At 54.5% G+C, this 13,559-nt stretch overlaps 1 protein-coding gene across 2 annotated transcripts in view; it reads right to left on the reverse strand.

Moving 5' to 3' along the window:
- Positions 1 to 5,069: 5,069 nt before the first annotated feature.
- The window catches only part of ACSS1 (acyl-CoA synthetase short chain family member 1), a 43,220-nt gene continuing 34,730 nt past the window's right edge, over positions 5,070 to 13,559 (reverse strand). Inside the window, exons 8-14 of one of the 2 annotated variants that reach the window (XM_020878077.2) lie at positions 12,005 to 12,097; positions 11,022 to 11,134; positions 10,678 to 10,804; positions 9,994 to 10,121; positions 9,855 to 9,918; positions 7,794 to 7,912; positions 5,070 to 6,540 (exon numbers count right to left, since the gene is read on the reverse strand). In XM_020878077.2, the coding sequence (XP_020733736.1) occupies positions 6,361 to 6,540; positions 7,794 to 7,912; positions 9,855 to 9,918; positions 9,994 to 10,121; positions 10,678 to 10,804; positions 11,022 to 11,134; positions 12,005 to 12,097 (824 nt within the window). In that variant the 3' untranslated portion in view covers positions 5,070 to 6,360. Of the gene's footprint in view, positions 6,541 to 7,793; positions 7,913 to 9,854; positions 9,919 to 9,993; positions 10,198 to 10,677; positions 10,805 to 11,021; positions 11,135 to 12,004; positions 12,098 to 13,559 lie in introns of those variants that run through there. The other variant, XR_011489473.1, reaches the window with a different exon arrangement.

A 13,559-nucleotide genomic window follows, 5' to 3' on the forward strand; every position in this document is an offset into this window, starting at 1 on the left:
AAAGGAACCAGCGGGCTCGTGGGGGCGTTTGGCAAATGAAGGAGCGAAAGGTGGACGGGATGGAAAAGACACTGGGAGGGGGCTTTCCAGCAGAGGAAACCGGGTTCTTTTACTATGCAACGTCTCCAGAAAAGACCGCTCAGAATGAAGCCCTGAGAATCGCTTTCCTTGCTGCTTCACAAGGCATTCCTCAGGCCAGTGTGCTCCCCGGGCCTTTCTGGGTGCTCGGGGCGGAGGGGGTGGGATCAGACTCCGCACTCCACTGCCCCTGAGAAAAACCTGGAAGACCCAGCCTGAAGGGATGAAGCGTTCTTAGTGAATCGAGGTCTGTAGGGTTCCAGGTTATATAATTAACACCTGGGCAACATCTTTCTCTGCTGACGCAACCAGGACGGCCGCTGTCCCAGGGATGGGTTTTAACAGCGCTACAGGATGGGCACCTTCCTGCCTTTCTGGAGCATCCCTCCCGCCCTGAATCCTGTGTTTCACACCCTCAGGATTGCTTGCTGTTTCTAATTCTGTGCCTCCCTGCCTTCCTCCCTGTTACTCCTTGTCTCTCTGATACAGCTTTCCTTCACATTCACTTGGCCAAAACCACTTTTATCTCTCAGGACCAATGTCATTTGCTGCAAATCTTTCCCCTGATTTCACAAGCAGGACACCTTCTTTGTGTCTAAGGCACTCTCACTGGAATTTTTTGTATTCCACGCCAACCGGAAACAGGAACATGGCTGTACAAGAAAATAATAAAAACTTAGGTTTTTTGAACTTGCTTCAGCAAAGAAATGCACCAGAGGACACATGAGTCTCCTCCAGACAGCAGTGTAATAGAAGGTTCTCCAAGGGGTCTGGGCTGGAGTTAGCCATAGATGGTCTTGGCAAGGATGGGTCAGAGTTTGTAACCAGAAGAGTCTCTGGAGGGGTCAGTGGTTTTGTCTTGGAGCATGTGCTCTGCACAAGCAGAGCCACATGTTGAACGCCACAGTTTAGTCCTGTTTTTTTGTCCAGGTGTCGTAAGAAGCTAAACTAGCACTAACCTTTTAAGTTAGTGCTAGTTGTGGTTCTTTCTCAGAACCCCCCACCCCCCATACCTTCCAGGAGAGCTGCCATCCCATTCCTGGCAAGGGGGGATGGGGCCACCTGGTTGGTTAGATCAGGTTCCTCAACCTCTGCACTGTTGACAGTTTGAGCCAGATAATTCTTTGGAGAGAAGAGAGAAGAGAATGTCCTGCACATTGTAGGTTGTTGAGCAGCAGCCCACCTACTCATGGCTGCACCCTGAGCCTGGGGCTGAGGCCCACTTCCAGCGGTGCTGCCTTCCCAGTTGCTTGCTCTTAAGTCATTTGGGCCAGGAGGACCTTCCCAGCGTTTAGACGCCAGTCAGTCTCTTGAGGCCTTCAGTGTCAGCAGCTGGACCCAAAGGCATAACATAAGGGTGAAAATAAACATGTTTGCCAGGCAGCAGTGACAAATGCCCTGCGGGTTGCTGATTGCAATGCCACCACTCCTTAAGACGAGTTCTTAACTTTAGCTGCACATTAGATCATCTGGGAATCTTTGAAATATACCGATGCAGGAGACAGAGATGCTGGTGCAGTGCCCAGGTTGGGAACTTCCCCTGGAGTAGGGCATGGCAACCCACTCCAGTATCCCATGGACAGAGAAGCCTGGAGGGCTACAGTCTATAGGGTCACAAAGAGTGGGACATGACTGAAGCGACTTAGCATGCACACATACTTAACATTGTACTGGGAGGGAATAAACAATACAAAGTAGTATGTAAACAACCTCAGTAACACAGGAAATGCTTGAGTGAAACGGATGTTGGAATTCAGAACCTTTCACATGTAAGGAACATTTTGCATGACTTTCTATTCCTGTAATGGCAGATTAGGTAATAAACTCATACCCACAGTGGGGACAAGGATGAAACCAACTAGCCCAGCATGGTGATCAGGATCCAGGAATGACAGAGGCCCGGGAAGATGAGCCCAGGGCTGGGTGCCACTTTTTCCCCAAGTGCATTCACAGGTCTAGAGGAGGAGATTGAGAGGCCAGCCAGTTCAGAGACCCAGCTATAGTACTCCTGAGTCCTGGGAGGTCAGCAGTGGTTGCCATGGCACTCATTTGCTTGCTTTCCTGTTTCACACCCTTATCCCTCACACTTGATCCTGGAATCACATTCCTAAGTAAGTCACATACAAGTCTTTATCGCGCTCCTTCAGGGCAGGTGAGACCAAGGCAGGAAGAGAGATGAGAATGTGAGAAATTGCAACATGAGACGTCTGTGTCCTCAGAAAAGAAGAGAGAATAACAAAAATGTCTGTGTCCTCAGAAAAGAAGAGAGAATAACAAAAACTATTTAAAGATACAATAAATGAGGTATTTCCAAAACTGATTCAGGTGGACATCAACCCGCAGATTCAAGAAGTTCTGTGGAGACCAAGCAGGATAAATAGGTTTTATTTGTGAAATGAAATACTGTGAAACCAAACACAACTGGTGTTCACAGACCAGAAAGGATTTGTTTGCTTGGTTTCACCCTGTTATGCAGCAGAATTCCCAAACAATGATGAAGGGAAAACCTCTAACTTGGGTTAGAGGTCAGCACCCTGCCTCCTCCCACCAAAGTCACCGCCTCCAGGAAGGCTTCTAGTGGGCCTGCACCTGCCTCAGCTCTCCCCATCCCAGATGGCATTTCAAAGGCCAACAAGATGCCTTCAAAATTATAAAAGTTAAATACTGATGCTCCTCTAAGCTCTCTCAGGAGGGATCTGAGCATGGAGGTCAAGGGTGGAGTCAGACAGGCTCCATCCAAACCCAACTCCACCACCTTCCCACCTCCTCTGCCAAGTGGGGACAAGTGTCTATTCAGGAGGCGCTGTGAGGGTGAAGTGGGCTGAGTCGAGCACCTGGCAGGGCCTCCCTCAGCAGCAGAAGTGGTTTTGTTTTTAACTCATATTTATTTTTGGCCATGCTGGGTCTTCACTGCTACTCTCTGGCTTTCTCTAGTTGCAGCAAGATGGGGCTACTCTTGGTTGCAGTGCGCTGGCCTCTTGCAGGGCACGGGCTCTAGGCGCTTCACTGGATGTGTGTGGTGGTGGCATGTGGGCTTAGTTGCTCCACAGCATATGGAATCTTCCTGGGCCAGGGATCAAACTCGTGTCCCCTGCAATGGCAGGCAGAGTCTCTCAACCACTGGACCACCAGGCAAGCCCTGTGGAAGCATTTCTGTAATGACATTGGGTATCTTGAGGACTGGAGGTGAGGGCGAGTCAGTCTGGGAGGACTTGAGTTAATTGCACTCGAGTCAGGCGGAGGCAGTGGGGTGAGAATCGACACGACCACTCCTGCTCCGCAAGTGCAGCCACCGTGGGTGACCCGGGACCAGCACATGTGTCCTGGTGTGCCTGCGTCACCTCGGGATCTGCCGTTAGGTCGGTGCCGTGCCGTCACAGCACAGTGGTCTCTGTCCTGCCCGTCCCTGCTCTGCCTCCACGCCATCAGTCATCCATCTCTGCTCTGCTCTCTGCTGTCGGTGGCTCCAAGTCGGGTCTTTGTCAGTCTAGATAGAAGAGGTAACGCAGGGAGCGAAGCTTGGGGCTGAGCTGGGCAGGACAGTGTGCCCCACTCCGTCCCAGGCAGGCCCCGCTGGAGCTCTCTCTGAGTCCTCTTAGAGGCCATACGCATCACACAGCCAAGGACTGTGACACCAGCGTTGCCGAAACTTGGCGTATTTCCCAGCGCCAAGTAGAAACACGGAGACTGTGTTTTGGGTGAAGTAGAAAAGAGTAGCTTTATTGCTTTGCCAGGCAAAGCAGGGCAGAGTGGACTAATGCCTTCAAGACCAGGTGACTGCCCTCCCCCGGAGGGAGTAGGGAGGCATTTATAGTATTCAGAGGGCAGGGCAGGATCAGCTCATGGAGAGTTAGGTTGGTTGACATCAAGGTGGAGTTTCAAGTATCATCAGCCTTCTGGTTTCAACCAGTCTAGGGTCTGTGTTCTTGGGATCTGCAGTTTTCATGCAGAGGGGATCTACTGCCTGTAAAAACAACTTAGGAATGTGTGTCAGACATTTATCTTTCAGGGAACTGAGAATTTGGTAGTTCTGCCATCACAGCTCCCTGGCCCAAGAGCTATTCTTTGCTTCTACATATTCACATTTCCCAATCGTTAACTCTTGAATCAGCCTTTTACTTCAAAAGACAAGGACACAGAGGCTTGTACATGGTTTCCCTGGGAATGACGGTCACAAGCCCCCAGGAGACCAAGATCAGGGTGGCTTCACCGGAAGGGGATGCTGGGCAACTGGACTTGTTAAAAGTCGGCCTGTAACCCTCTCCCACTGCCCTGCCTGGGGCCAGACTGCTGTGGCTGGGACTTCCCAGGCAGCCAGAGGTAGATCCAGGTCTTTCCCTGGTGAGCCACCTTCGTAAATTCAGCATCCTCCCAGCCTCCTCCCCGCGCCCGGGGCTCAGGAGGGACACTGTCCCTGGGCCACCGGGCTCCAGCTCTGAGAAGCATTTCTCATCCCCACCTCTCAGGGCGCCCATTCGACGTGCCTTTCTCTGAAGCCTGCCTCTCATCCACCGAAGGAAACAACTCCTATCCATCTCTTGGCGGCAGGGGGATGGGGGGCTGCTGGGGCGGGTGGCGCTGCCTGGGTGGACTTCTGCCCCCTTGAGCTCTGTGCTCTAGATCAGCCCCCACAGCTGACAAGGGGTCTGTGTTATCCAGCCTGGTAGCTCCCAGCCATGTGGCACCTGAGCATTACTGGCTGGCGCCACCAAGGAGCTACATTTTTAGTTTTGTTTTGTTTTTTTAACATATCTAACTAGACACGTGTAACTAGTGATTGGCCAGCACCAGTGGTCTAGAGACACATTAACCAAATAACAGCCTAAGATAGGTGAGCTTCCTGGAGTTGTACTTCCTCCAAGAAGACAGTGAATTTTTAAAGTTTTCTCTTTTGAGTGAATGGGTCTCTTCCAGTTTTGTTCCAAGAATTATATTCAGCAACCAAGAATAGCAATTTTTTTTTTAATCAGAAAATGTCACCACAAAAAGAAGAGAATGAACAAAGTAAAGCTTTATTTGAATGGCTCTGCAGATCATTTTGAGGCCCTGGTCACTGTCCCAGTTTTATAGCGAAGTCATTTCCTAAGTAGTGCCCTGACCATAATGAACTAAGCCCATCGAAATGCTACAAGTGCAGGTGTGTGGTTCTGTTAGCGCCGTGCACTACAGCCAAGGCCACCCATCCTCGCCTGGCCACCCAGCACGGCCACAGCAGGTGTTAAGCAACCCGATGCCCTGCTAACACCTGCAGGGCACCACCCACTGTGGGGCTCAGGGCCAGGTGGGGGCAGCCTTCCCTGTTCTCTGGGACCCAGCTCAGCAGGCCATCCTCCCCTTGATCCACAAGTGGACCCTCGTGTACTTGGCTATAAATAGACCCTTTGCAGTCTACCAGTCCACATCATTTTGTTAAGTCCAGAGGACTCAAGGCACATTGACAAAGAGAAAGACTGGCTCAGAGCAGGGAGGTAGGGCGGTTTGCGGGGACCCAGTTTCAGCTGCATTAGTGAGTCCCCAGCTTCCCTGAAGAGCCCCAAGAGTGGAGCACACCAACCAGCGGCTAAGAGGATCCCAGGCCAGGGAAGGGGAATCATCTCAGACCACAGCCTGCACAAACACATGCGACCAGAGCCCATCCCCACAGGTGCTTCTAGCAGCTAGGTTTCATCACACACAACCCAAGAGAAGTGGAAACACACCAAAAATAGATGCTGTGGGCTTGAGAGGTTTCAAGATAGCCGTGTTAAGACAGAGGCACAAACATTTCCAACTTAACATTTCCAACAGGCCAAACAGTAACCCAAAGTGCACCCTCCAGCCCGCCACGCTTCCCCACGAGCGGAGGCAAAAAAGGAGCTTTTCGTAACTGTTAAGAAGAGTGTGTACAAGTAAAGCACACACAGCACGTGTGTGGGCACCATGTTTCTTCTAAAATATAAAAGTATAAAAATAAAATCTTCACCTTTTGTTTCTAGAAACATCTGGAGGAAATATGACTGCTGTTTGCTCCCAGTCCACCTGAGCAGACACAGGGGCTCCACCTTCCTGTGATGTCAGGAGGGCAGGGGAATGGACTTTTCACCAGGAAACCAGATTCGGGACAAGTGGGAGGAAGCTCGCCCTGGGCAAGGACCTGTCATGGGTCCCTGGGAGGGGAGGCAGGGACTTCAGGCTTCACGAGGAGGGCAGCCTGGGTTCTGCTGGGGCATTTAGGAACAAGCCAACCCAGGAGCTGTGTTCTAGGAACACACAGGGGCCTGGCTCGGGGTCTCAGCAGAGCCATCACTTGGCACCCCCCAGCTTGTCTTTGTATTCCTGGTAGGCGCTCAGGATCTCCGTGATGACGCCGGGGTCCTCCAGGGTGGTGGTGTCCCCCAGGTCCTGAGCTCGGCCCGTGACGATCTTCCTCAGGAGCCTCCGCATGACTTTTCCAGACCGAGTTTTTGGAAGACGCTTCACTACCTGGCAGGGAAGGCGCAGCATTAGCGTTTGGGTGGTGCTCAGACACCCAGCCGGTGCCCAGCTGTACTGAGATGAGGGTGTCCTGGAGGAAGACACCCCTCCCCAGGGACCCAATAGGAATGGCTGAGGTGCAGCACCGCCCAGAGAGCGGCAGGGCTGTGGCCTCTGGTGGTGTTCTCCAAGCGTGCATCCTAAGTCACTTCAGTCGTGTTCGACTCTTTGCGACCCCATAGCCCACCAGGTTCCTCTGTCCATGGGATTCTCCAGGCAAGAATATTGGAGGGGGTTGCTGTGCCCTTCTCCAGGGAATCTTCCTGACTTGGGAATTGAACCTGCATCTTTTACATCTCCTGCATTGGCACGTGGGTTCTTTATCACTAGCTCCACCTGAGAAGCCCTTGTTCTCCTCCATCTGGACCTAAAGCTGAAATCATCCATTGCCAGGGGGTCAGCTGAACCTCCACTGTGGAGGCTGTACCTGTACCTGGTGGAGCTCACTGCCAACACCCATTTCTCCCACCAGTTAAGCTAGGAGGGCTCTCAGGTGATAGCAGAACCAGGAGTTCGAGGGGCACCTTGTCTCCTCCCCTGGCTGGGACCATAGTTGGCTTTTTTAACATGAGAAGTAGGAGCTGCTTGAGAGGAAAATGTCGTCTTGCTCAGTGTTTGAAACTTAGTGTTTGGCATTATCCAACCACAGGCATTCAATGTCAAGGCAATACATGAAGGGCTGCATTTAGGGCCTATAACAGTGGCCAGTCCTTAGAAAGAAACTTGTTCACCGACGGGGAGTTCAGGTGAAGCCCTGGTCACCAGGCCAACAGTGTGAATCGTACGGCACCAAGTGAGGCTGGGCCCTCCTGTCGCAGAGGCCTAACTCCCAGCAAAAGAAGGTTGTGGGCTGGTGTTGAATGAAGGATTGAAAAGTCAGAGGGGCTGAGAAGGTGGCCCAGTCCTTCCCCAAAACCCACCCCAGGAAAGGCTCCCAGGCAGACTCGGTCAGCATCTCCCTACCAGCCCAGGGACCTCTGGTTCAGACCCAGGCCTCCCTGTTTACAATCCCTGACTCTCTGCAGCCCAGCCAGGCCTAAGTGCCCAGGCGCTGTCCACACTGATACTATGTCTCCTCCCCCACTCCAAGGATGTAGCAGCCACCCCCTCGCCCACCTCCTGCTGCCACCCTGTCAATGGTGGGAAGCAGAAAGGAGGCTGAATAGCAGCAGCTCGGTGGCCCATGAGGAGCATCCACTCACCAGGACCTGATCGGGCACTGCGTACTTGGCGATCTTGTCGGCCACCACCGACCGGAGCTCCTTCACCACCACGTCCACATCACCCGCGTCATCTTTCAACACAACGAAGGCGAAGGCGGCTGGAAGAAGAGCAGAGAGGTTCAGACCACGAACCACCTCCCAGGGCAGCGTGTTTCACACAATCGCCATTAAGTCCAAAGGGGTTTTAGATCAGAGGCTGGTGCACCCATGGCAACTGGTCCTTGTAGCTGCCCCCATGAAGGTGCATTTCCATTTTCATTCAAGGTGGAAGTGATTCCAGTGGCGGCTCTGAGTGCCCCGGGGTGGCGGACATGTGTGGAGAGACAGACCCTGGAGCCATGACTTACCTCTGTCCTTACGCCTGTAACACAGCCGTGACATAGGCTGTCAGAGACTCACTTTCCACCATGTGTGCCGAGCGAGGAATCACTCCCTGGGTACTAGTCTGTGGACCTGTGTCCAGCCTGTGGGCACCAGACCCATAGCTGTTTAAATGCAACTTCAGTGTAAAATGCAGCTGGGAGCCACTGTGCAGACAGCACAGATGAATGGCTTGGTCAGCAGGAAGCTCTACTGGGCTGTGCTGGTCAACCAATAGTTTAGCATAAACACCAGGTTTTGTTTTCAGTACTCCAGCGAGGATCAGAGGGGCTCCCGGGGGTCTCCTTAACTACAATGTCACATACAGACCCAACTCCTTTTCTGTCCATGTGAGCGGTCACTGTCCCAGCATCACTTTGGACAGTCTGACCTGCACTGCCCCCTCCCACCACAGCTCCCTTCACATGCAGCCTCCATATTGCTCGCTGGCCTGCCTGTGCCTGCCCCAAGCCCACCCCTTGATCAAGGTGCCACGAACCCCACTGAGCCAATCCAGCTGCCTCTCCCCTCTCCCCAGTCCCCTCCAGCACGCGAGCCCACAGGACAGGGACTTAGGTCGTTCACTAGGTCTGCATCCTAATCACATGAGACCTGGGGGGCTTCCCTCCATCAGGTCAAGTGCAGAGAGAGTGGGGAAAAATACACACCCACAGTTTTTGTTGTTCATGTTTTACAAGTGGACAAATGCTCAAATGTGTTAGAAATCAGGAAAATGCACATAACCATAGCCGATACACAAATTCTCTCCCAAAGCCTGGCAGGAGGCAGGGGAGGCTGGTAGAACGTGGCATGGCCCAAGGGCCCTGAGACACACACGCAAGGACTTGTCCTGTCTCATCCCCTCAACCCGACACCCCCCACCTTGAGTCTTAGCCAGTTGACAAGGGCGACAGTGTCATGGGTGTGTCCTTCCATGGTAACTGAAAACCCTTTTTTAAAGCACTAAATAAGTGTTGAGTTTTCCTAAAGGCTGGCTTAGAGACACTGAGTAACTAATAGAACAGCACGCAGACATGGCCGGGAGGCTGGAGACACTGGAACCCCAGGAGGAAGTGTGCCTGGGCTGCTCCAGGCAGAGAGCTCTGTCTGTCCTGAAGAGCAACACGGACAGTCAGTCAGGCCAGGCCAGTGTGGCCACTGCCTGCCTGGCATCACAGCGCTCAGATGAGCCTGCTCCTTCCCAGACCCACCTCTTAGAAACCGGCAGGCTTTGAAACAAAGTATGTCAGTGAGGATCAGTCCAGTCACCAGCTCTGCACTTCCCTGGCCCATCTCTGTGCGGGGGAACCCAGGTTAGACTCCCCGAGAGAGAGTCCGGGCCCTCGAGGCGTGCAACGTGCGGGCAGCGAGGGGCACGTGTACACATATCCCTAGCAGGGTGGTCAGGGGGGCCTGTGGACCGGGAGGAAGCTCCCCCCTCGGCTGGCCAACAGGTCAGGACTGCTCGCCGCGAGTGAGTGTCCCCCAAAGACTGCGGAGCTGCGGCGCTGCAGAATCCAGACTTTTTTCTACCATTGGTGCTGTTCCGCCCCCTTCCCCAAACCCCTGCTTGAGGGAGGGGTGAGCCAGCAGCCTGACCCCAGGGAAAGCCCTGGCCCCGCCCACGAGTCCGCGCCTCCTAGAGGCCCCGCCCCCAGGGCCAGAGGGTGGGTGACGCACCTTCTCCCTTGATGTCGTGCGGATAGCCAATGACAGCGGTCTCGGGCACCGCGGGGTGGTCAGCCTGGGCAGGACAGAACACGCAGAAGTGAGGCACTGACTCGGACTCAGCCCCCAGACCAGCGGCGGCCGTGCTCACCATGGCGTCCTCGATCTCCGCGGTCCCCAGCCGGTGGCCGCTGATGTTGATAACGTCGTCCATGCGCCCAGTAATCTCGTAGTAGCCCTTCTCTGTTCGGTAAGCCCCGTCTCCCGTGAAGTAGTAGCCTGCACCACAGCGCGGGAGTCGGCCCCAGCTCCCAACCAGGACCGGTAGGGCTCCCGTCATTCCACGAGGGACCCCCTGAACGGGAGGAAGTGCTGAACCCCCCCGCAACAGACGGCCGCCCGGAGACACCCCCCAGGTGCTGCCTGGCTGGTGCCAGTCAAGGGCAGAGCGGCTCCCAGACGGCTGGAGGCTGAACCTGGAAGCAGGAGCTGCAAGGAGCCCATTCCAGCTTCCCCAGTAGTGTCTCTGACTGGCTTGCCACTGCTGGGCATCAGTTCCCACGGGCACACATGTTTGCGAACATCCGCGCAACCACATTACACAAGTCAGGAGGACAATAACAGAGGGACAGGGAAGGCCTGGGGCCACCACCGTCATTGCCAGGGTGGCATCCTTGTGCTTCTCCTGGGAGCCCACAGCCTGAGCCCCCAAGAGGACCGCAAGCGGGGCCACTTCCGGCTCAGAGGGAAGGAAAACAGGGACAGTTCACATAACCCCCAGCCCCTCGGAAACAGTTCTGAGACTGTCCAGCAGCAGCAGCAGAGAAAGGCTCACCAGGGTAGGCCTCGAAGTAGGCGTCCAGGAATCGCTGGTGGTCTCCATAGATGGTCCGGGCCATGCCCGGCCAGGCCTGGGACAGGCACAGAGCCCCAGACACGTCTCCGCCCTCCAGGATGTTTCCCTGAAGACCCAGGAGACAGGGAGACAGAAGGAGTGACCATCTCCTGTTCTCCAAAATGCCGGGCCCAAGGTAGTAACAGGACAGGCACCCCAGAGGGGCTTTCCCCTTTAAGAGGAGACCCTGCGGTGGGAGCCTCGTGAGGGGGAGAGGGCAGCGGAGGCCAGGGAGGCAGGACAAGCAGTGGGACTAGGCAGGGCGCGTGGACGGGGTGATTCACCTTCTCATCCATGAGAACGGGAACAATGCCGAACAGGGGCCTCATGGCCATGCAGGGCAGGATCTCTGCCCCCTCCTCCGAGGGCCGCGGAGAGATACAGATCCCCCCCGTTTCTGCAGGGGGTAAGAAGAAACGCTGGTGGGCCTGGGGCTACTGACACGTGCATCCAGACCACATGGGCACTGGGTCGGCACACAAGGGTGCACTCCAGAGAGGGGGGGAGCACCTGCCATTGGGGCAAGGAAATGGCCCTGGTGACAAAAGGACCTCTGTCTGAGGAGAAACCAGGCTGGAGTGCTGGTCCTTCCACTGTGGAAACCAGGGCACACCAGGGGCAGCCCCAGGAGTTGAGGGCCCTACCTGTGTCATGGGGACATGGGGACAGCAGAAACGAGGACGGAGGGAAGGAAGTGCTCAGGGCAAGGACCCCAGACCGGGAGAAGAGCAGCCCCGGGTTCTGTCCCTGGGCATTTCTCTGGATCCATCAGCCTGCAGGGAAGGCCCACCAGGGCTCTGCTGCAGGGAACAACCAGGGCCTTTCTGAACCACGAGGCCTACACCACTGGGAACATCTCTTTCTGGCTTCTTCAAGGATGAGACTTCAGCCACTTCAGTGGGGGTCTCTTGGCCCCCAAATCCTGATAAGGCAGACACCCCAGAGGAGAGGGGCAATTCAAAGCAAAACAATGGAAATAAAACTTCTTTTCCCACTAATATCTAATCCTAGACTCAAGGTCCTTTAAACAGCAGACCCCAGGCTGGGCTGTGCCAGGTTCAGGAGGTGGGCCGCCATGGACAGGACCCTTGTGGGCTCCTGTGTCTCCCCCTCCGCGCCCACCCAAGCCCCACCTTACAGACGAGGAAAGGAGGCCTCGGGAAGCCTTCACATCCCAGTGTCAGAGCTGCAGAGCAGCAGCCCCGAGCTCCTCTCCCCAAATGCCAGGCACCCGTGGGGCTGAGCCTCCCCCCTCGGACAGGCTCACCTGTCTGCCACCAGGTGTCTACCAGCGTGCACCGGCCGTCCCCCACCACCGTGTGCAGCCACTCCCAGGCCTCGTGATTGATCGGCTCTCCCACTGCAACCACACGAGACAGAAGTGTTAAGAGACTCAACAGGGCTGGAACCAAAGGAGCGAATTTCATGAGGAAACAGCTCTGTTAGTTGTCCTGAAAGGCACACAGGAGGAGAAAGCAGTGAGATAATCCTATTTATGGCCATTGAAGAATAAAAATGACAGTGAGATATTTTCACCATCAGAGGGTCAATAAGAGGCTGGCAAGAGTGTGGAGGAAACACCAGCACATACACCACCTGAGTACAGCTCGGGAGCGATGCAGGCATTTCTGTTCCGTTTGTTTATGGTCATCCCAACTGGGGATCGAATCCATGCCCCTGAAGTGGAGGCTCAGAGTCCTAACTACAGGACTGCTAAGGAAGTCCCTCTCTTCCTGTTTAGAAATGACACTCCTGCTGCAACTGCTTTAGGCGTGTGCTGCTGGCAAAACCCAGTAAAGCCACACACACTCGTTCTGTGATGAGAAGACCACTCCCAGCACCCAGCCCCAGAAGGAGACACGGACGAGGGTGTTCCTGCAGCCTGGAGCTAAAAAGGGTCCGTGGAACAGAGAATGGCAAAGTGAATCATGGTGCTTTCCTGATGGACCATCACCAGCCAAAGCACAGAGCTGTCCCAGCACAGGAGCCGCCATGCTGGTCACCCCTCTGCTGGCATGGCCACATGTCGAGGTGCAGGGAAGTCATTCTGGCTCACATGCCATTTAACTTGGACTTAGGCTGACGACAACAGCCTGTCAAACAGACCCTATAATCTGCCTTAGTCATTAAAGAAAAGGGAAAAGGGCACACCGACCAGAAGTTTAGGAGATAGAGATAAATGCCCCCTGCCTGGGATGCCGACGCTGGGACTCCTTTGATGATAAGACTCTTCTCCCAGGGCCATGGCTGTACTGACTCTGTGTACGTGCTGATGGGCTTCTTCGGAACCTTGAAGGCATGTATCCCTGACTTGTTTGATGTACTTTTTTCTGATAAGACACAGAATTGCTAAAAACCATACTTCTCTGGAACAGCTCCTCAGAGCTATCCTCCTCAGCTTGGCTTGAATAAACTCTCTTCTATTCTTATTAGTCACTCGCCAAGAGTCAGACACGACTGAGCAACTAAACAACAATTTTTATTATACACTGGTTACTGATGATTTTCCTCGACAATACCCTGGTCTCAGAACACCCCACAGGGCCCTGCTGTTGGTACTGGTTATGCAGCTGAGCTGCCCCCTGATACAGAGGCCCGGCTAGCCTGTGAGGGCTCCCTGGAGCAGGGGGTTTCAGCACACTCCTGGTCCGAGAGAGTGGCTCTGGTCACCAGCTTTAGGGAGTGAGGCCCACAGGAGTCTGCCAGGCTTGGGGGACACACAGACCCTCAAGCAGCATCTCCCTCATTACCTGGTCCTGCTTCCTTAGCAACTCAATCCCCTAAGGGAGAACAGGCCTAAAACCTTCCCCCTCCCAGGACCA

The sequence above is a fragment of the Odocoileus virginianus genome, chromosome 9, assembly GCF_023699985.2.
Source record: "Odocoileus virginianus isolate 20LAN1187 ecotype Illinois chromosome 9, Ovbor_1.2, whole genome shotgun sequence".
NCBI classification, from domain to species: domain Eukaryota; kingdom Metazoa; phylum Chordata; class Mammalia; order Artiodactyla; family Cervidae; genus Odocoileus; species Odocoileus virginianus.